Here is a 20,548-nt window from a genome sequence, read left to right as displayed (position 1 = left end):
GACAGGAAGTGAGTGGCTAGAATAAGTAGCTTGAACGTGCTTGCCTCCATTCTGTCTCCTGTCTTCCCCTGGATAAAAAGAAAGCCAAGAACTCCCCCTAGGGGCCTCTGATGTTGAATGCAGGGTATGAATTACAGGATGCTTCCCATGACCTAAAGTCAATAAAAAATAAAAAAATTTTAAAAAAAAATGAGCCTTAGGAAATGGAGCCATTTGGTGTCATAACTTGTGCTTCTTTCTGTTCCTCTAGGGATGGCTGGAACAATATATTTCTTGGCTGACCTGTTAGTCCCCACAAAGGCCAAGTTCCCTGCATTTGAACTCTGAAAAGAAAGCATGTCTCCTGCCGCTTACAGCATGACTCTGTGTATCACTCTGGGCTTCTTATTTCCCTTACTTTTGAAGGAAGCAGAATGAAACTGTGTACTTTGAAGTAGTTCGGTTTTTATTTCCATAATTTGTCTTTAGCAGTTCAGCGCCTTTTATTATTTACTTTTTATTTATAAGTGTACATGAAGCCATCTTAATTTCCTTCCAGAGGGAAGGATGGATGACAGTACAGTATTTTGTGATCATTTGCATGGTTCCCAGACATGCAGGAAATGTTCCTCTTATTACTTATCCATCAATGTAAGCCATGCCTGGGAGTATGTTATCCCATCTCCTTGGGAGAGAGGCAGGAGGATCACAAGTTCAAGGCCAACCTAGGCAACTTAGTGAGACCCTTTTTCAAAGTAAAGAGCAGGAGAGATCTGGCACATAGCTGAGTGGTAGAACACTTTCCTAGCATGGAGAAGAGCCCTCGGTCCTGCCCCAACACAGATACACATAGTGTACACAGGAGCTCAGTGCAGGTGGCTGATTACATGTAGATGGCTGTTGCTGGGTACTGCCTTCCAGCTCTTCTGTTGAGCATTCCTCCTCCACAGAGAGGAGTAGTTCTGGAACTGGGTCCTCTCAAGTGGTGAGCAAAGGTGACCAAAAATGTAGCCCGTGCTTCTGGAAGGAAAGCTGCAGGAGTTATACACTAGATTTTTGGGCCTAAATGTCATTTTTTTAATTCCTAGTTTCTGTCTGAACTAGAAATACCACTTAATGAGCCACACAGGCCCTATCTACCAGCAACGTGATCAAAACTTAAATGGTTGGGATGCACATTCTTATCTGAAAGTTTATTCACAAATAACAGTTCCTTGGTTTGTGTTAGATTTCAGAAATGTTTGTTTTAAAAGTTGTCCTTTAGTATTCATATGAGATCTAGAAGTAGATTTTGTGTGTGAATTTGCTGAGACAGGATTCCAGCCTGACCTCTGGCTGGTCGGGACATGTCTGACTCAGCTTTGACTTGCTGACCTCTGGCTGGTCGGGACATGTCTGACTCAGCTTTGACTTGCTGACCTCTGGCTGGTCGGGACAAGTCTGACTCAGCTTTGACTTGCTTTTTGCTGACTGCCTGAGTGAAGGCCACATGTCATCACCTTCTGTCAATTGATTTGAACATTGATCTCTTCACTGAATAGTACAAAATCTAATTCTGCTTACAAAGAATGTGGAAAGGGAGCTGCTCTAACCAGGAGCTTCTAAGAAAACACAGCTCTTGGCAAGTACTTGGCTGGAATGGGATGTGACTGCCTTCATGCGTGTAACAAATGGCAGTTTGCATGTCCCAAGAGCAAGTGTCCTTCACATTCCGAGACCACCTCGGAGTCAGGTCTGTTTGTACACGAAGACTCCCTGGTGTTTCGACCTCTGAACAAATGCCTATTGGCTCTTTAGCTCCTCCCTCCTTTCCTCGATATCAAAGGCCTAACCAGACTCTGTAACCGACATGGTAACATTTTCCAGCTTTAAAACAACAGGGTCTAAGAATATTTAGTGTGCTATTTGTGGCTCTTTTGGTCATTCTATTTTTATTGGAGATCAAATCCCCATGGAGTGTATCCTGGTTGCTATAAGGAGTAATCTCCTGTTATTTTCTATTTGGTACCAAGATAGCTAATATTCCATGAAATTTTCTGGCCCTTTTAAGGGTGCCTACAGTAGGATCCAAAGAGCAGCCCAGCACTCGATTTCTAGGATTGAATTGGTCCTTCTGTGACCCCTGTGCATCCTCAGAAGTTGTGTGTAGACTGTGCCGGGTGAAGGCTTTGTATCAATATTTATAAGTCACTCTTAGACAGTAAAGTGCAGCTGTTTGGCTGGGTGTCCAGCTTTAGAAAAGAAAGCCCACTTTGTTTAGTTAAATGGCTCATTATATTCTGCCTACACTTTACTATAGATACTTACTAAAGAAAAAGAGGAAGTGTTTTGATCAGCCAGTAGACTTGATCACAGTGCTTCCCCAGGCATCCTGATGAATGTCGCCTCCTGCATATTGTCATCCATGAAGAGACTCATGAACACCATTCAGCTCTCTTCACTGTAGCATTTTAGAAACTCACTACACTGACAGTGTTTATGCCGCTGTTGACTAATGTTTAAGAGCTAGGAGAGTTTTCTAAGGATCTTAAACTCAGGTAGAATACAAGGCTGACACCAACGCTCCTCCTCGGGAAGAGGCTGCAAGAACCATTTCCATTCAGGTGTCGTGCAGACATGGTTGGTTTTATTCTTATGCATTTTTCCTTCAGAGGTTTTTCTTCTTGGTTTCGAAACCTTCCAGTGGCTGCTTTGGAAAACTCAGTGGCATTGTTCATCTCCATCCAGAGACTGGTCAGTAAGGAGTTCCGAGCCTGCCAGGCAGTCTATTTATCCCCTTGTGCTTTTCTGCCCTAAACTTGAATCGTGTAACATGTCAGCATTGACGTGGCCATCTCCATAGATCCCACCAGGGAGTTCATTTCATCCCAGCTGTCGGTCTCCCATCCTCAGAGTCATCTGGTTCCCTTATCCCCATCATGTCCTGCCTGTATCAATGCAGAAAGCCCCCATGTAGGTAAACTTAGATTGAAGAGGATCTACGAGTATTTTTTCTCCTTCCCTGTTTCTCTAAGTAACAGAATTGCAGCACTCTATCCCTGTGTCCTCAGGTCAATTTGTATCTAGATTACTGGGCCTAATTTTGAAATAAGTAGTGTAAGTGGGAGCTTTTACTTCTATCCCCCTTAGGCTCCAAGAACTCAGGTGTAGTCCCCTGCTTACTTGACATTAATTCCAGTTCCTCTTTTGCTTCCTCAAAACAGGTCAGAGCAGGTTTCTGAGGGCTCCATACTGCTGGGGTGTAGAAAACTGTTTACATCTGGTGAACAGGAGTCAGTGTGGGGGGCATTGAGCAATCACCCCAAGGTTCATTGCCACTAAACTGGGAAAGGCTGGTTTCATATGTGTATGTTATGGGAGGGATTGAACCCACTGGTCTTCAATAAAATGTTATTAGGCCTGAGTATCGGGTACTGTTGTTTGCTTCAGTTTGGACTTGAAAAATATTTCTCCTTAATGATAAATAGTGACCTTTTCTGTATAAACTCCCTCTCTAAGATTCGTTCCTAGCTATTCCTTCATTGTTAGTTCCACTCCTTTATGTAATAACAGATTTATAAAAGGAAAATGCTCTCATCTATGATAATGGTAGAATTTAGAAGAATCTTCAAGGTTTCAATTCATGCAATGCATCACCTCTCATGTTTATCAGAGTCTACCATGTGGTCATTGACCAACAGCCTGCTTCTAGGAATTCTCCCTGCTCACAGTTCTCACAGGAGCTTAGAAGTGAGGTCACTGAGTAAGGTATAATTATGGGGAAGGAAGTCTGCCCAATCACCCAGGAGATGGCATCAGTCTCTCGTGCCATGGTAAGCCAGCACATGAGAAGTACCCCAGTGATACCATGAGCTACATATACTTACATGGCCTGCCGTCCTTCCTCTGTTGACCGAATAATTGTAACACCAAGGAGGGGATGAGTGTTTTTCTCTTCTTTAAATGAAATGACAGTATGCATGTGTCAAGTCTATATATCAGGCAGACAGATATGGAGGGACAAAACTCTCCAGTAACTCCATAGCAACCCTGCTCTGTCTTCACTTCTCTCCAGCAGAATGAAAATACGCAATTGTCACTGCAGTAATAATAATAATAACCTTTTAGTAATTTGGCTCTTTCCATTTACCCATAACTTCTTCGTTAATATGTTTTTTAAAAAATCTTGTGTCCCTCTCATACTCCCTAGTCATTAGAAAGTGGTAATTTATGTCATTTTTTTTCCTACCATAACCCTGAGTGTGGATTCAGTGCCCCAGAGGCCTCCTGTTCTTATCACTACAAGCATTGTGTAAACTTACACTGTAAGTCTATCCCCAGAAAATTTGCCGTTTCGTTCTCATTGGAATCCACACGCGCTCTTTCCCAAAGCCTTGGTCAGAGGCTTCTTCCAAAGCAGAACACAGACTTTCTTCGCAACGGTGAACACGCTGGCTTCACGGTTCTGTTCTGCAAACTGATAAGCAGTTTTCTAGGAGCCTGCTAATGCATCCTTGGGGACATATTTTACAATTTCCTTAGTAATGAGAGAAAGCACAAACACAGTAAGCCAAACCATGGGCTAATGAGGATAGAGAAATGGATCTTAGCAGGGCCACTCCTCCTAGTCAGCCAGCTTCATTTCCGATCGCTACGACATGTTAACTTTCTATCAACATGCAAATTACAACCATGGTGACATTAAGTCTGCAGCTAATGTTCTGTCACTCTACAAATAAGTGTTGGGGACAGCCTTTGTGTGGCATTTAGTGGTTATAGAGGGCAAGGGGGAACTTCTGATTAATCAGTCTGTAAAGCACTGTCAAAATTGCCTAATTTCTCTGGCAGACCTGGCTCCAAAGGAAAGCATTTGCAATCTGAAAGTGCTGATGGGGGCTTGCTGTTAGTGTATAGCTAATGCTGGCTGATTCTCAGGGACTGGCGTTTAGCAATTGACAGGCACCCGTGCAGATACTTTTTACACTGCTGGTGCTAGTGGTTATATGCTGTAGACATGCCCATTCTAGTGGTTGCTGTGAGCAGTGCTCAAACTTTATCTCTTGCTTGTGCCTGACTTGTCGGTGTGTGTGCAAGGTAAGTTCTACATGCACAAAGCAGGCCCTTGGCTCTGGCAACTCAGTCTGAAGAACACAGGTAATTAGCCAAGCAATTACAAAATGCCTTCTGATATTTATACTGGCACCAACTGTCCTTTCCCTTGTTTAATGAATCCCAATACAAGCCTAGTTCTCTTGTGCTCTGTATTTTCTTTATATTTATGAAAATGCTGAAATTTGATGCCTTTATAGGGTGAAGACAAAACTCAGACTAGAAAGCATTTGCCATTAGTACATTTGGACAGCCCTGGTAATGGGCAGGGTGGAGGGAAATCTGAAGGCATGAAGCCACTTACTTTTCCAAATTCTCTCATATGGTCAGCTTCTAGGAAATCCCAGGTATCAGCATCATTAATAAGTTGGGTTTTGCCCATGACTCCCCCCACATACACACCAAGATCAAGCAAGTCAAAATCGAAGTATGGAGGGGGGGGAGAGATGGCTACTGCAGGAGAGTCAGATAAGTCAGACTCCAGTGGATGCCACACCCATGCATATAGATGCAGCACAAATTGAACTCAGTGGGCTAACTTTTTATTTTAGTACAATAGACAGAGGAAAGATGGGAGATGGGTCAGCCAAGAGTTAGGAAAGCAGTGGTACATGTGATCAATATACATTGTGCCCGTGAAACTGTCAATAATAAAAATTAAAGGTAAATCCCTTCCCTTGAGTGATGTCAGTGTGAAATGGGACTGGGCATAGCCTGTAGTAAGGAAGAAGCATGAAGTGAGGCATGTGAGAGTCAAGGACACTGGCGGTAAAACCTAAACGCGTGGCTTTGACCAGTCCTGTGTGAGTGCAAGTTGCTTGGGGATCTTTTTCAGGTGCTCCTAAATGAGTGATGTAATCCATCATGAATCTCAGGTAGAGAAAAATGAGTCAGAAGTGGGCTGGTGGGTTTCAAGAGTTGACCACATGGGAAGGGTAGAAGACAGCAGGAATGACTAGAGTCTGATTTCTGTCACGGTTCTGTAGAATAGAACGTGTAGGGATGCAGTCTTTCAGTGAGCAGTGTTGGTGGTTTCAGCTGATGAAAGCAAAGGACTTGGTGAAAATACTTAATATGGATGGAAAAATCAAGATTTTTTTTTTAAGTTGAAGTATCACAAGAAAATACCCAGAGCAAAGGATTAATTTGAGTCATCTAGACTCAGGAGCTTATGGGAGGAAAGTAAGCCATCTTTGTGCCTCCATCACAGTTCATAAGGAGTCAACATTCTCCATACTTAGTGATACTATTGAACACAGATCAATCATATTCCTTTCCCAAAGCCTGGCTTCTTCATGGTATTATAAGTAAATGTAGTATAGAGGTGCTGCTGGCCTTCTGACATTTGGTGTGATTCCAACATCAGAATTTCATAAAGTGATGTGGGTTTGGGAGTTTCAGAAGCCATCTTCCAGAGCCATGTACAAACCTAAAAGCAAAGCTGATGTAGGAGACTTGCAAACCTAATTAGAAACATGGGAGTGGTATTTTCTCCTAAATTAAAAGCCTGATACAAATGAGTATGATCACTAATGCCCCTTATTCCTGTCAACATGACCATGTTCCCCAGGCATTCAGCAGTAAGAAATGATCCACATTTGAATGACTTTGCAACCAGTGTATTTTCTACTACTTACAATGGTGATTGCTCAGCATGTTTGGTTTTTAATCCTCACCTGCCCAGTTAAAACTGAGTTTGCTGTAGTGACATCTTAAGGTGGTAAAACGCAAGTCCATCCCTTCTGTTTACTTTTGTGAGTCACAAGTACAGGAGCTAGAAGAGCTGCTGAGAATTCCAGACTCTAAGAAGGTGGCATGCACTAGGTAAACAGAGACACTCCTCTCAGGACTCAATAGAAACACAGGCTGTATGTGTGGCACTCAAGACTCTGGAGGACTTCCTGAGAAGCTGCTGATCTGCTGCTGGTACAGGCAAGAAACTGGCATACTAGATATCTAGTACCCACTCTGGGAAAGGGGTGAGTAGGACAGATTGCTATTGCAGAACCTAAGCATATGCCACACATCTGGGCATGGTGGTGCACGTCTGGATGTAGTGGTGTGTATCTGGGCAAGATGCACATCTAGACATGGTGCTGCACACCTGTAATCCCAGTACTCAGAAGGTGGAACATCAGGAGGGCAGGGTCATCCCTAGGTATGTAGCAAATCCAAGGCCAACTCAGCATTATGTGAGATCTTGTTTCAAAACAGCAAAAGCAGAAACAAGCCCAATTAGAATGCAGAAGACAGACACCAGAGGGACCAAGATATTACAAACTGCTGAAACAGAATCTGGCAAGCATGTCTAATTGAAAAATTAAAGCCACAGGGACGTTAAAGTCCCCTAAATCATGGTTTCATAGCTCCCCTCCCCCCAGCTCCCACCTGCATCTAGCTGGGTTTAGCATTGAGCATATTCCCTTGTAAGAAGCCCAGTGCAAACACTGGGACAAGAGCAGATGCTTGCTTTCCTCTTGCTCTATAATGTAAGAAACAACTCTATGCTTTTTTTTTTATAATTCAACATATGTATGTCATGTGTAATAATCAAGAGTAGCAGGCATTTCTGTCTCTTCAACCATCCTTACATATTAATAATTTCTTATTCTTCCAAGTCATTTTGAAATAACTGTTGGTAACTGTGCTGGACAAGCCAATAGTGAGTCCTCCACTTTGTATTGCCCTTCCTGGACCTCAGCCCACTCTCCTCTTGCATGTGTCCCCCAGTTTCTAGTGACCACTCCTTTGTATGCTTCAGTCCTAACCCAATTTATAAGTTACATTAAAAAAAAAAACAGAAAAGTGTGTCCCCATGTATCTGCAGAGCAATCCCAAAGAAATAAGAGGTGGGAGCTGCCTGATTTTTGAGATTAAGAAAATGTTATGTAGAAAAAAATGAGAATGCTAGCAGAGAAACAGAAAAGATAAAGAGGATGCTAGCAGAGAGGCAGAAAAGATAAAGGAGAGAAAAGGAATATAAAGGAGAATCTGGGGAGTGAAAACACAGCTAAAATGACCAAAAAAAAAAAAATCAGCAAAAGAGTTCAATAAAGGTGGAAGAATCATTGAGTTGAATTATATATCTTTTGAAGTCATCCATTCCAAGAGAAAATGATCGTGATGAGGAAAGGAACGAGAAAAGCTGTAAGGTTGTATGTGACACTTTCAGGAGGGTCACACATGTACTATGGGAGCTTCAGAACAAAATTGGGAACAAAAAACAGTTAAAGAAAAATGACTTAAAATGCCCCAAATCTGAGAAAGAAAAGTAACATCCAAGTGAACCCAAACCAGCCTGTACTAGGACGTTATGAACAAATTGTCAAAATCAGAAGTGAAACTTTTGAAAGCAGCGAAAGAAAGGTGAGTTTGAAAAAAATTCAAGTTGAAATAGAAGGGCATTCAACAGAATATAGAAGGATTTAAGCACAGAAAACTAACAAAAATAAATGAGGAGACAAGAACAGGACAATTTGGTAAAGATGGCCTAGGAGTTATTCTAATTCTGGTATAAAAAAAAATAAAACGCAAAACACTGATACATAATATAAAGGAGAGTGGTTTCTGAAAATAAGTGTGGGCAAAGTAAAAGTCCAGGAAACTTCTGTGAATTGACACTGAGTTGTTACTGACTTAACCCGTTGTTAAACGGCAACAAGGTGCTTTAGATAATCATGGTAAGTACTGAAAAGCATATACTCCTATTGAAGACACACAAGAAAATGAGAAAAGAATCATTACTACATCAGTAAATGAAACATTAAAAGAGACACCAAGAGAAAAGAAGCAGCTAACAGACCTCAGTTAGCAAAAAGGCAAGATGAAGTCTATGTAACAATGATGTTTAGCATGGATTAACATTGCAACAAAAGACATAACATTACTGAATGGAATTAAAAAAATAAAAATAAAACAAAATCCAGTGATGTATTGTCTATGTGAGATTCATTTTATATTTAAAGGCCCCAAACAATGAGAAGGAAGATACTTTGTATGTAAATGGTAATTCTAAGGAGTTTCCATGTTTGCTATATCACACAACATTGACTGTGTCAAAATGTGTCAAGGAAAAGACATAATTTAATGACAGAAGGACCAAATCCCCCATGAATTTGTAGCTATTACAAATACATTTGCATCAACTTGGCATGACCAAATATATGAAGCAAACAGTAGCAGGATGAGACGAGAAACAGATGCAGTAGAATGATAGGTGTCAGTGTCCCACTTCTGAGGATGGAGAGAGCATCAAGACAGCAGAGTCAATCTCATTCGATGCAGTAGGAGTAGTACTCAGAGGAACCTCATAATGATGAAAAGGAGGAGAGAGCTAACACAGTACTGTACTGTGAACTAGGAAAAGAACTACCCAATCCCGCAATTGATACACATGGCAGTCTCCAGGATAGACCACATGCTAGGTAGGTAACAAATACCCTCAGAATTTGAGATCTTACCAGCCACAATGAGAGGAAAGGGGAAGCTAGAAATTTCAAAATGCCTAGAAATCAACACACTTCTGAATTTGTAGGTCAGAGACGAAATTGAGAGGAAACACGCCTTCCCTCTTCCCTGCTGCCTTGGATTGCATGTGCACCCAACTCTTTCATGGTTTGGTTCTGTCTTCGCTCTATTGTAGGACTTTTAAGAAATCATATACTCTATCACATCATCTCAAATATAGTCAACTGCATGCAAAGGTCACTTTAGTTTTATTTAACATTTTATAATGTATTTTAAAGAACATTTTGAAACTGCAATATCAATTCTTGCAGTGTCTGAAAAAAGTAATTTAACACATTTAGCAATTTGGTTGTGATTTCTTTTATCCAGAAACTTTTAAAAAGTCGAGGGATCTTACATAAAATATAGAACTACTGATTTTGGTGGGGTCTGTGGTGGGTGAACTTGTATGTATGTGTACAGGCACACATCTGTAGAAGCCAGAGGAAGGCATAGTGCATTTTCTTCTCTGCCTGATACAGGGCATTTCACTAAACCTGCAACTTACCTTGCTTGGCTAAGATGGCTGGCCAACAAGCTCCCAAGATCTGCCTATCTCCATCCCTAATGCTGGGGTCAGAGACCTGTACAGCTGTGCTTGGTTTTTATGTAGATGCTAGGGACTTGAACTCAGGTCTTCATGCTTGCATAGAAAGAACTCTTAACTTACTGATAAATCTCTCTAGACCCTATTTTTTTTTTGTAAGCGGGATTCCACAGATGACCCAGCCAGCCAGAAGTTGGGATTGAGTGTTTCATCAGAACAAAGACTGTGATGGAGAAAAAAACAAAAATAAAAGCAAAACTATGACAGGAATCTCTACTTAAAAAAAAAAAAAGCCTAAAGAATAATGAAAAGTTAGTAAAGTTAATATAAAAGCTAACTTTATTATTGTATTTTAGACTCCCCATCTATACTGGTAAGTCTATGGGCGCAGGGCCGGGGCGGGGGGGATATTAAATGCAAGACACAGCATCTTTGCAATTTCCTCCACAAAGATGTCCTTGAATCGATGCAGGCAGCACTATGCTCAACTGTCAAGAGGACCAGTGTGGACATAGCACTTCCCAAAGGATCTGCTCACCAGCTGAACCAGTCCCTTAGGAGAGGAGACCCTGCTGTGACTGGAGCCAGTCAGTCTCAACTGCCACTAAAGCCTCAAGGGAGGCGCAAATATGTGGCTTAAGCCACTAAGCTGAAGTGAGGCTTTGCCAGGTAGAAAAACAGACTTGGAAACTGCTCTAGGACTTCTTATAGACTAATCCAGTGTCTCTTGCTTGGCTTGGCTCTACTTTCTATTTCTCTTGACAGAGCTTTGTTCCTGAGCTAATGATCACCAAGTCACAAACCCAGGTTTTGTCCAGCAGATGTCAGTAGAAGTCAGTTCAATCATGTCTGTTAAATGAACTTGAGAAAGCAACAGGAGAGGATGGAGAAATATTAGTTGCACCAAGAGTGGCTTTTTGTGGGGTTGGCCTTTGAGGAAGTGGCATGGCATAAAAATTCACACAATTAAGCATGTTGGAAACACTTCAAGATCGACTATAACAAACACGATTCTGGGGCTAATGTCTTCCACTTAAAAATTCAAAGTAGTTTTAACCAGATGTCAAGTTCTAAGTCAGAGTCCAAGTCAAGGCTGACATAGAAAGTGAAGGCCTGAGGATGTGGGCTCAGGTGCGGGTTATAATGCTAGGTGAGGCTATTTACAAGTGGAGGGGGGAGGTGCACATCATCAAGTACACCAGCAGAGACAAAAGGCTGACGTGGGGGTCTTCCTCTGTCCTCTACCTCATTATCCTTTGAGACAGAGTCTCTCACCGAACCTGGTGTTCACTTCTTAGTGAGATCAAGGATAATCAGTCCTTCTGTCTCCATGCCCTCGGAGCTGGGATTACAGGGGTGTACCAACACACCCAGCTTTTTACAGGAATTTTGGGAATCAAGCCCAGGTGTTGAGATTTGGTCTATTGCTATATATGCTAACACTAAATTCTCTACAGGCCTACGAGTGACTTCTCAGGTTTGCAAGCTTTCGTTGTGCAAACCTTATTCCTTGATTTAAACCTATTGGTTAGATAAAATTGGCTACAGCCAGTTGCTGGAGGGATTAGAGGTGGATGGATTTGGAGTGACCTGGTTGGAGGACAGAGACTAAGGGGAGTAGGAGGAAGAAGGAGGATGTGAAGAAGTCGCCATGAGGGGAGATGGACTGTGAGTAAATGACCAGGAAAAATAGCAAGTATCTGGTGTACACTGCTGGGGAGGCAGCTAGGCTTGCAGTTAGAAGAGTAGATTAGGGGTGACCCCCAGTAATTGTCAAAGCCAAATAAAATAACCATAGTCTGAGTCTCGTTTATTCTTAAGCTAGTCAGGGATAATCTTAAATTGCTTGTCTTACACCCAGGATGTCATGCTTACAATATGAAACTTTATACACTGAGCCCTCTGCCCAACCCCTAAAACACTTTTCTGGAGGCCACAATGTTACTTTACCAATTGCTTAGGTTTCTTTTTTCTAGGGTGATAGTAAACTCTCCTTTAGATACAGAAATTTCATATTTCTTCTCACAACCTTAAGTTAAAAGGGAGAAAGAAAAATATTAAAGCAAAACCTATTTTTTTCAATTGTGAGAAAATTTACACCAGGCGGGGGGGTGGGGGGGAGAGACCAAGCCCAAATTGTTTTTTATAAACACTCATGAAATCATCATGTCTAATACAAAAAGAATAATAGTGATAATAGTAGTGATAGATTTTTTTTCTAGTTCTGAATGTGAGTGTTTAATCATCTGCTTTTAATTGTGTGTGTGTGTGTGTGTGTGTGTAATGTTCTTTTCAGTAAACCTTAAAGAACTGGCCTGCATCTGTTAAATGTCATGGAATCAGACCTTCTGTCTTATGACTGATCCCCATCAGGATTCTCCTTTCTCTCAGCACATCTTCCTTTCGGTTGCGGACGACAGAGACAGAGCCCTCACAGAGGTCCTTATGGATAGTTTCTGTGTTGTTCTCTGCCAGCTCCAACACAGTTTGAGAACTGATAAGGAGGGAAAGAAATCTCATCAGGCCAAAGGAGAACTGCTATGTGTGAAGAAAGCAGGTCCTCCCAGCTGGTTGGCTATTATAGCAGCTCTTCCACGTTTAATTTTTATTTTCAGGTAGAAATAAGCAAAATGGCCCTTTGGATACTCAGGCTTCCCCAACACACACATACACACCAAAACTCAAAAGTCTGATCCGATCCTCCTGCCCTCTTAACCTCTCTATATGCAGTCTCACCAGGATGTGAATCCCACACATCATTCAGGAGTCCCTGGGAGATCATTCACAGTGGACAGGTACTTTCCCAAAGATCGTCTTCCTATGGAGGGGCCCATTTGATGTACTATTAAATTACTATTACCAAACCATAATGGGGAGATAGGAAGTTTATATCCTCAGTAATGTTCGAGGGTTTAAAAAAAGAAAGAAAGAAAGGACAAGAAGGAACTGACTTTTATTAATAACATTGCTGGAAAGTGGCAAGGCAACATCTGGAATACTGATTACCCATTTGGCATGCCATTCGTCTGCACAGCGAAGATTCAACATGACAAGCGCTGTCAAAAGGAAATAAGCTCCATCTAGTTAAATTAGAATGATTAGGGCCATTTAGACAGGGGAAGTTTAATTTGTATGGATCTAGAAATTTTATACAAACTGGGATACCTAAGTATTTAATCTTCCCTGAAGCTCAATTTAAAATTGAAAGAGACTGTTGCACAGATCTATAATGAGATGAGACATATTAGAAATTAATTTAACCATTACAACGCTGGGAACATGTAGCCCAAAGAACAAAAGAATATTTCATTTGCAGTTTGTGCAGAACAGGAGAAGCAAATGTTTTGATACAATTCATTAACCAGCCTGTTGTTTCATGAGTTCTTTAAATAGTATTCAGCTTGGATTTATTTTTTTCTACATCTGAAAAACTCTCCTCCCAAACTTAAGTTACAGAGTAAATGTAGAAGTAAATTGAACCAAATTCTATCCTGACCTTATATTCTAAGTGGGGATTCTTAACTTTCCTTGTGCCTCAGAGGATCCCACTGAATATTTATGGACCTTCTCAGAGCAGTATTTTAAACACACACACACACACACACAAAAGTGCATATGACTTGTTTTAGGTAAACATAACACTTTTAATGTGCAGAAATCTAAAGGAAATTACCTTTGTTGAAATATGAGATATGTAGCAGATATGTGCTACTTTTTGTGTATCTAATACCAAAATGTAATAGTGTATTTGATGACTACTGCCATTTTGAAACACTTTTAAAGATTTATTTCTATTTTATGGGTTCTTGTCTGGGTGCATGTATATACATCATGTGTGTGCAATGCCCATGGCGGCTAGAAGAGGGTACCAGAAACCCTGGTACTGCCATGTGGTGCTAAGAAACAAACTAGGGTACTCTACAAGAGTACCAAGTACTTTAATCTCTGAGCCATCTCTCCATCTCTTTGAAATAAATTTTAATAGAAATTATCCCTTGAGTCTGATATACAAGTACAGATGCTTTCTGTCAGTGATTAAGTCTTGGGTACTAAAAATACAACACTTTTGCTTGTAATCATTGAAGGAAGTGTTTCTTTCATTTTAGTCAAGATTTTGTGAAAACAAGTGTGTGATTTTTCCATACACGCTCATAGACTAGCACTTTTTTATTTCATAGCTACCACCAAAGGCTGATTTAGTAGGCTGGCTCTACAGATAACACTATAGCTGAGAAGGCTGTGGGTGGATACAGTGGCTGTTGACAGGGAAATTGGCTAGGCCAGTCATCCCTTGGTCAGTTAATGGCCACACAGACGACAGGGCTGAGGTACCAGTCAGCCGATCCAAAAAGCTGCTAAATTTCTGCCTTTCTTGTGATGCAGCTAGAGGGTTTAAGCTTGTTCCGGATTCATGGAGGATACTGGTTTGAATTGCCTGGTTTAAGTAAGTAAGATCTATAGGTTTTTGGTCTTGCTACATCTCTTAAGCCAGTCTCTTCTTTAAAATATCCTTTGTCCATCTACAATGTCCAAGTAATAAATCTTGACATGTTCTTGGAAACTCCTTAACACTTTCTTTAGTGTAAAGAGGTGATATTTCTTCTGGGAAATAGTGTTTGTTTCAGCATTGTGTATTAAACGCTACTCTGTGCAGGATATCAGGAGGACTAGGTGCTGAGGAGAAAAGCTGACTAAGGCCATGGAATGCATGAGCTGCTGAGAGGATCAGATTAGTAAATCACTAATTACTGCACCAAGTAGTAAAATCGATATACCACAGACACTGTTGGACTTACAACATTCTTCTGCGGCTAGAAGAAGAGGGGAAACCCTGACCAAGGGAGCCAGGAAGTAATCTGTGAAGTTTTATTTTTTAAAAAGTGGGGAGATAAGGATTGGAAGGCTTGTATTTGCAGAGGTTGTGCAAAGGTATGATAAAGTAGAGCATCTTAGACAAAGGGACAGAGCTATACCAGAGGTGCAAGGACCTAACTATGAAATGGTATTTTTCTTCTTCAGCAGTCTGGATGCAATTTTGTCAGCCCTTAAACTCAGCATCCTTGGGGCTTCCTAGAAGGGCTCTTTGTCAGACTCCCAACCCAGACCAACTGTCTCTGAAGCACAGGGTGGAACCTAGACAACTACTTTAGTGAATCCTCCAGCTGTTCACGGACACTATGGAGCAGGAACCATTGACCAATGATGGCTTGATGGAAAAACTGAGCATGCGCACAGAAACCATTCTCTTTTTTAGAAAAGAGAATGATGAACTTCTATTTCCAAATGAAAGAATTGCTTGTGCGTGTGAAAGATGGGATACGAAAGGAGAGATGAATACGGAGAGAAGGGTAGGAGACTGCCCTGTGCCAGGGAAACCCTGGAAAAAATAAAGACAAGGAAAATGGCAGTCAGGATGGCAGGACGGGCAGACTTGTGAGACTGCGCTGACAGATGTTACAGCTGCATGTAGCAGGCAACGGAGGGATAGTGTCCAGGATGACCTATTATGTAGCAGTTGCCTTGTTAGTATTGCTCGGATGAGCTTCTGCAGGCCAGCACACCCAGCCTTTGATACTTATGCGCGCTTCCCCATTAGGGTGCTTTTGTGACTGTGCTTTAGAATAGGTCACAAGGGCCCTTTCCTAGTGACTGATAAAGCGCGCGGGCACGCACACACACACACACACACACACACAAGTGCACGCACACACACACAGTATGTGAGCGCTTTCTGCAAATGACCCATGCAAGACCCAGGATTTTAAGAACAACGAAAACACACTAATCAGAAAGACCTGCTATCAGGCTTCTAGGCGGGGGCTGCGATCCTGGGGCAGACAGGAAATATACAAGCATGGAACATCCTGGGTTGCTATGCAATTTAAAAAACAAAATGCTCAGAGGAGAAAAACTGATAAGAACACATTAGAGTAACCCAGGCAACAGCCTGGAGGAAAGAAATGGATAACCGTGTAGGGCAGCGCTTTAGAAGGATAGCAGCCATAAACATGTGATTTCACTCTTTACAAAAGACCCTTGCATGCTCCCCAATCATTGACGTTAAAGGCAGATGCAAAGACAGCCTTAAACAGGAAGATACTAAGGGGCAGCAGGATGTAATACAGTTGGGAGTCTGAGTCAGATCCTAAAACATAAATACACTAGAGATGAAAATGTGCCCCAAATTTGGTAAATCTGAAATAAAGACTGTAACCTAATTAATAGTGTTGTAAGAATGCTCACCTCTAAAGCTTCAATGAGGTACATTGCCAGATGCTAACATTACAGCAACCTGGCTGCAAAGCTGGCTGAAGTATATAGACACTTTGGGTAAATATTGTTTGCAAATCTTCTATGAGTCTAATATCATTCAAAATAAAATTTCAAGAGAAAATAATTGTCTTCATAGGAAACCTTCCCCTCCATGGACTGCTCCCAGAGGGTGATCTAGTGACTGTCATTCTTAGAATTGTCTTGGGCCTTGGAACCATCCTCTGTGTATCTTAATTTTTCTAGACTTTAGACAGATCTATTTATATTCAAGCTTTATGAAGTGTAAGCTTCAGATTGTCCCCTTTTGTACACCCCACTGAATGGTGAACATTGCTAGAAACTAGAGAATATTCTGATTACTTGAGGAGAAACCAGGTTTTGAAGGGAAGTGTGTGTGTGTGTGTGTGTGTGTGTGTGCACATGCGTGTACATGTGCACGCCGGCCATTCTGACACACTGCCTAAGGGAAGCTCTAAATTAAACCTCTAAGCCACCACTCACATGTTATTTCCTGTTTCATTCAAAACATAGTTGCTTCTTAATGTCCTCGTTGCCTCTGATTTTATGTTTACAATTATATTTTAAGTGGCGTCTTGAACTGTACAGATTCACGCTCACCTAACCTGCCCAACAGTAAGTGCTGAGCACATTATTCAACAATGAAGTCCCTAGAAAACTCATTCCAGACTCTAAAACATAATCCATATTCATTAGTCACAACTGAGTTTGACCATGCTAATTTGCATGCTTCTCTGGGATAACAATTTTTTCTATGGCACATTTAAGGGTTCCCTCCATCTATACAGAAAAGATGTTAGCACTCAGCAGGACTCTTAGAGACCTTCCACACACTCTCTTTTGTAATGAGTAAAATGTCAGTTCCCAAATAGTTAGGTATCAATGGGGGAATTTTGACAACTTTATTCCAGACTCTTTCTTTTTTCTTTCTTTCTTTTTTCTCTACTATCTTATTTTATTATTTTATTTAACTTTGGTCAGTATGGGTATCCCAGTCAGAAGAAACCATGCTTGCCATTTTGAGTCTGGATCTTCCCCTGAGCTAGTGAGTCATTCACTGTACCACACTCTCTCATGATGCCGAAAAAGAGCTGTGAGCGGCGGCCAGCTGCTCAGTCCGGAGAGTACACGACAGATACTCTATAGTATCCTGTGTTGTCAAATGATGACCTTATCTCTGTCCAGTGTCGAAAATAATTGTTTTATTGGGAGTATTTCCAACCTACACTGTGTTTAAGCTCCCCTTATGAGCTGAAGAACAACTACAGTTCAAGAACTTGTTTCCTGAAGGCAGAACAATTAAGGACTGGGGCTCAGACCTGTGTAGATTTTGGAATCTCCTCTGACCTCATAGGAGAGTTGTTGGGTATTTTATATACTGCCCCCTTGAATAAAACTTCTAATTTGTTTCTCTTATTGGCAATCTAAAGTAGCAACAAAAAGCTTTGTCTCTTTTTGTACCCAGTACAGAAATGTGTGAAAGTTTTAAAGGGGTAATAATTACATGTTATTCCAGCTTTGTATACATTAAGCAATTTCTAAGAACCTTTTAAGTTTAGGCAAGCATACTTCTGTATTGCAGAATAAAGCAGAGAGATATAGGTAGGATTTGGGACTGTTGGAATTGGGCTTGCAGTAATGTCCCCTCAGGGATAGGACATCTCTTCAAAGCAGGCATGTGCTCCTGAGAAAACTTGATGCCTGAAGACTTTGCAGTGACTGCAGTCTTCACTATTACACGGTGGCTCCAGGCTGAAATTGAACCCACTGTTAGCCCATCCCCTATCAGTCTGGAGCCAAGCCTAGAAATAGCTCTGTTGCCGCCTTAATGGCATCTCGGACAGGAGCAAATGTTCTCAACGGTGGCGCCTGCTGGCTCTAATCAGATAAATTAAGGGGCTGAGCATGTTTCCACCATTTGGTTTAGTTTTATTTTAGTCCCCAAGTCCCTTTGCTCCCATTTCAAGGCCGGCATTCTCTCACTGTGGAGGCCACCCCTCCTTTATCACTGAAGAAGCTTTGAGTAGATGTACCACCTGTCTCACCCATGCTGAGATGCAACGTTTCCAGCAGACCACTGCACAACTACACTTTGCTGTCACAAAGGCCAACTCTTTGTCTCACTGGGCATGCTTCAAATCCTCCCCTTCACAAAGAAATGGATTCTCACTAGGCCTGGTAGCATATGCTTTTAATCCCAGCACGAGGGAGGCAGAGGCTAGAGAAACTCTCTGACTTGCACCTCAGTCTGGTTTACATATCAAGTTCAAGGCCAGCCAATAAGCCAAGACCACACAGTTAAGCAGAGAGAGACTCCCCCAGAGAGTAAGATATGTGAGCTCTACTAATACAAAGGGTCCTTTACAAAATGGGAATATAATGCATCTGTAGATAGACTATGGCTTTGTTTATAGAAACAGCATAAGGCTTAGAGTGAAACAATATGCAATTTCGTCTCTAAAGATAAGGACTACACAAATCATATTTTCTCTAAATCCAGTGCTTACTATCTATTTACATCATATTACTTTTCTGACCCTATCCTAGTTTTACCCATGAAAGCTGCAATTTTGCATCATTGAAACACATATCTATTATCTCGAGATAACTGGTCCAACTCTCTTCTTTACTTCCCTGTAGACATCCTCCTATCGGCAGAAGACATCCCATAGCTTCAGCAGCTGCAAGGGCTACTGTCCTGGGCTTAAGGAGCTGAGCGTATTTGCACCATTTGGTTTAGTTCTATTTACTAGTCCCCAAGTTCATTTTTTTCTAGCTGAGGCAGAGCCAACAGATGAAACCTTCTCTGTGAATGTTCATAAATTTCTCCTAAAAAAAAAAAATACAAGAAATGTTAAAACAAGCTGTTAAGGAGAAAAAGGAAAGGCCGGCAGAGCTGGTAGTCCTTCTTTGACTGATCTACCAAACTCCCTGTAAATTGTCAATAAACTAATGATTAGAGAAACGTTGTACTAGTCCAGTGATTTCACAAATGATCCATTAAAGGCTCTTTATACCTGGGGATTGAAATAAACTGCACTCAAAGGCAATGATCAATGCAAAAGCAGTAGGGTTATTGAAAAGCTTGCATTACTGATTGATGCAGAATTAAAGAAGAGCACTTTTGCCCAGGGTGATGAGCCCCGAGTCTGTGGCTGTGGCGATATTTTCACCTATTCTCACCTCTATTTGTCATCTAGGTGGCCTCTTTCTTCCTCATTTAATGTAACTTCACATGTGATGACCACACCTTAAGATATGTAGTTGGACAGTTCTCCTACACAGCTCCAGTTGTTTCTGAAGATGCTGACTCATATGGCCAGCAGTGTGCAAAGTAGGAAATCAATAAACATTTATAGAATTAATGTGGAAAAGACAAGTTTTTTTACCCTACGAAGCATTTGAGTGACTTATTTTTATTTATTAACCTCTGAACTCATCCAGTACAGTATGATATGGAAATTCTCACCACTTGTGAAAGTTTACACCTGAGAAAATGGAATATTTGCCTTAACAATTGTTATATTCTAAGGATATACAGTGTTCCTATGGCTGAGAAAACACTGAACTGTTATTCTTTTTTAATTTGATTTATTTTTTTTTTTACTTATTAACTTTTCATCTCACTCACTGCCCCCTTCCTGCCATCCCCTCCCACAATCCTTCCCCTATCCCTCCTCCCCTTCCCCTCTGAGAAGGGGGATCCCTCTAGGTACTCCCCCACCCTGTACTTCAAGTCTCTGTGAGGCTAGACACATCCTCTCTCACTGAAGTCAGACAAGTCAGCCCAGCTAGAAAAACAGATCCCAAGTATAGGCAACAGCTTTTGAGAGAGCCCCCACTCCAGTTTGAACCATTATTCTTAATCCTCCTGCCCTGCCCCACTACACCAATAGATCTTGATAAGATAACTATGTAAACTGCCTTCCAAATTGAGATACTTTGACAGTGAAAATGCAGAACATCCAGGACATGTAGTCACCTAACTCGGTGTGTCCATCTTGAGGAGAGAAAAGCCAATAAACATGTTAGCCTTTATAGTTGACATGGGATGATGTCATCCCAATAGGAAGTAAACTGGGAAATGGGTCAACACAACATACTTCCGATTTTTACTATATCCTTCCAGTATTCTCA

The 20,548-nt window shown here is 41.3% G+C and overlaps 1 protein-coding gene across 3 annotated transcripts in view; it reads left to right on the top strand.

Moving 5' to 3' along the window:
- Lancl1 (LanC like glutathione S-transferase 1) overlaps positions 1–3,382 on the top strand; it is a 40,027-nt gene extending 36,645 nt beyond the window's left edge. For all 3 annotated transcript variants that reach the window (XM_021167262.3, XM_021167254.2, XM_021167271.3), the window contains exon 10: positions 251–3,382. In XM_021167262.3, coding sequence (XP_021022921.1) covers positions 251–327 — 77 coding nt within the window. In that variant the 3' untranslated portion in view covers positions 328–3,382. The remainder of the gene's footprint in view (positions 1–250) is intronic.
- The last annotated feature ends 17,166 nt before the right edge of the window (positions 3,383–20,548 follow it).

Source organism: Mus caroli, unplaced genomic scaffold (genome assembly GCF_978045245.1).
Source record: "Mus caroli unplaced genomic scaffold, Mus_caroli_1 scaffold_1, whole genome shotgun sequence".
Lineage (NCBI taxonomy): Eukaryota > Metazoa > Chordata > Mammalia > Rodentia > Muridae > Mus > Mus caroli.
The sequence above is the reverse complement of the archived record's forward strand: the minus strand, read 5'-3'. Positions and strand labels throughout refer to the sequence as shown.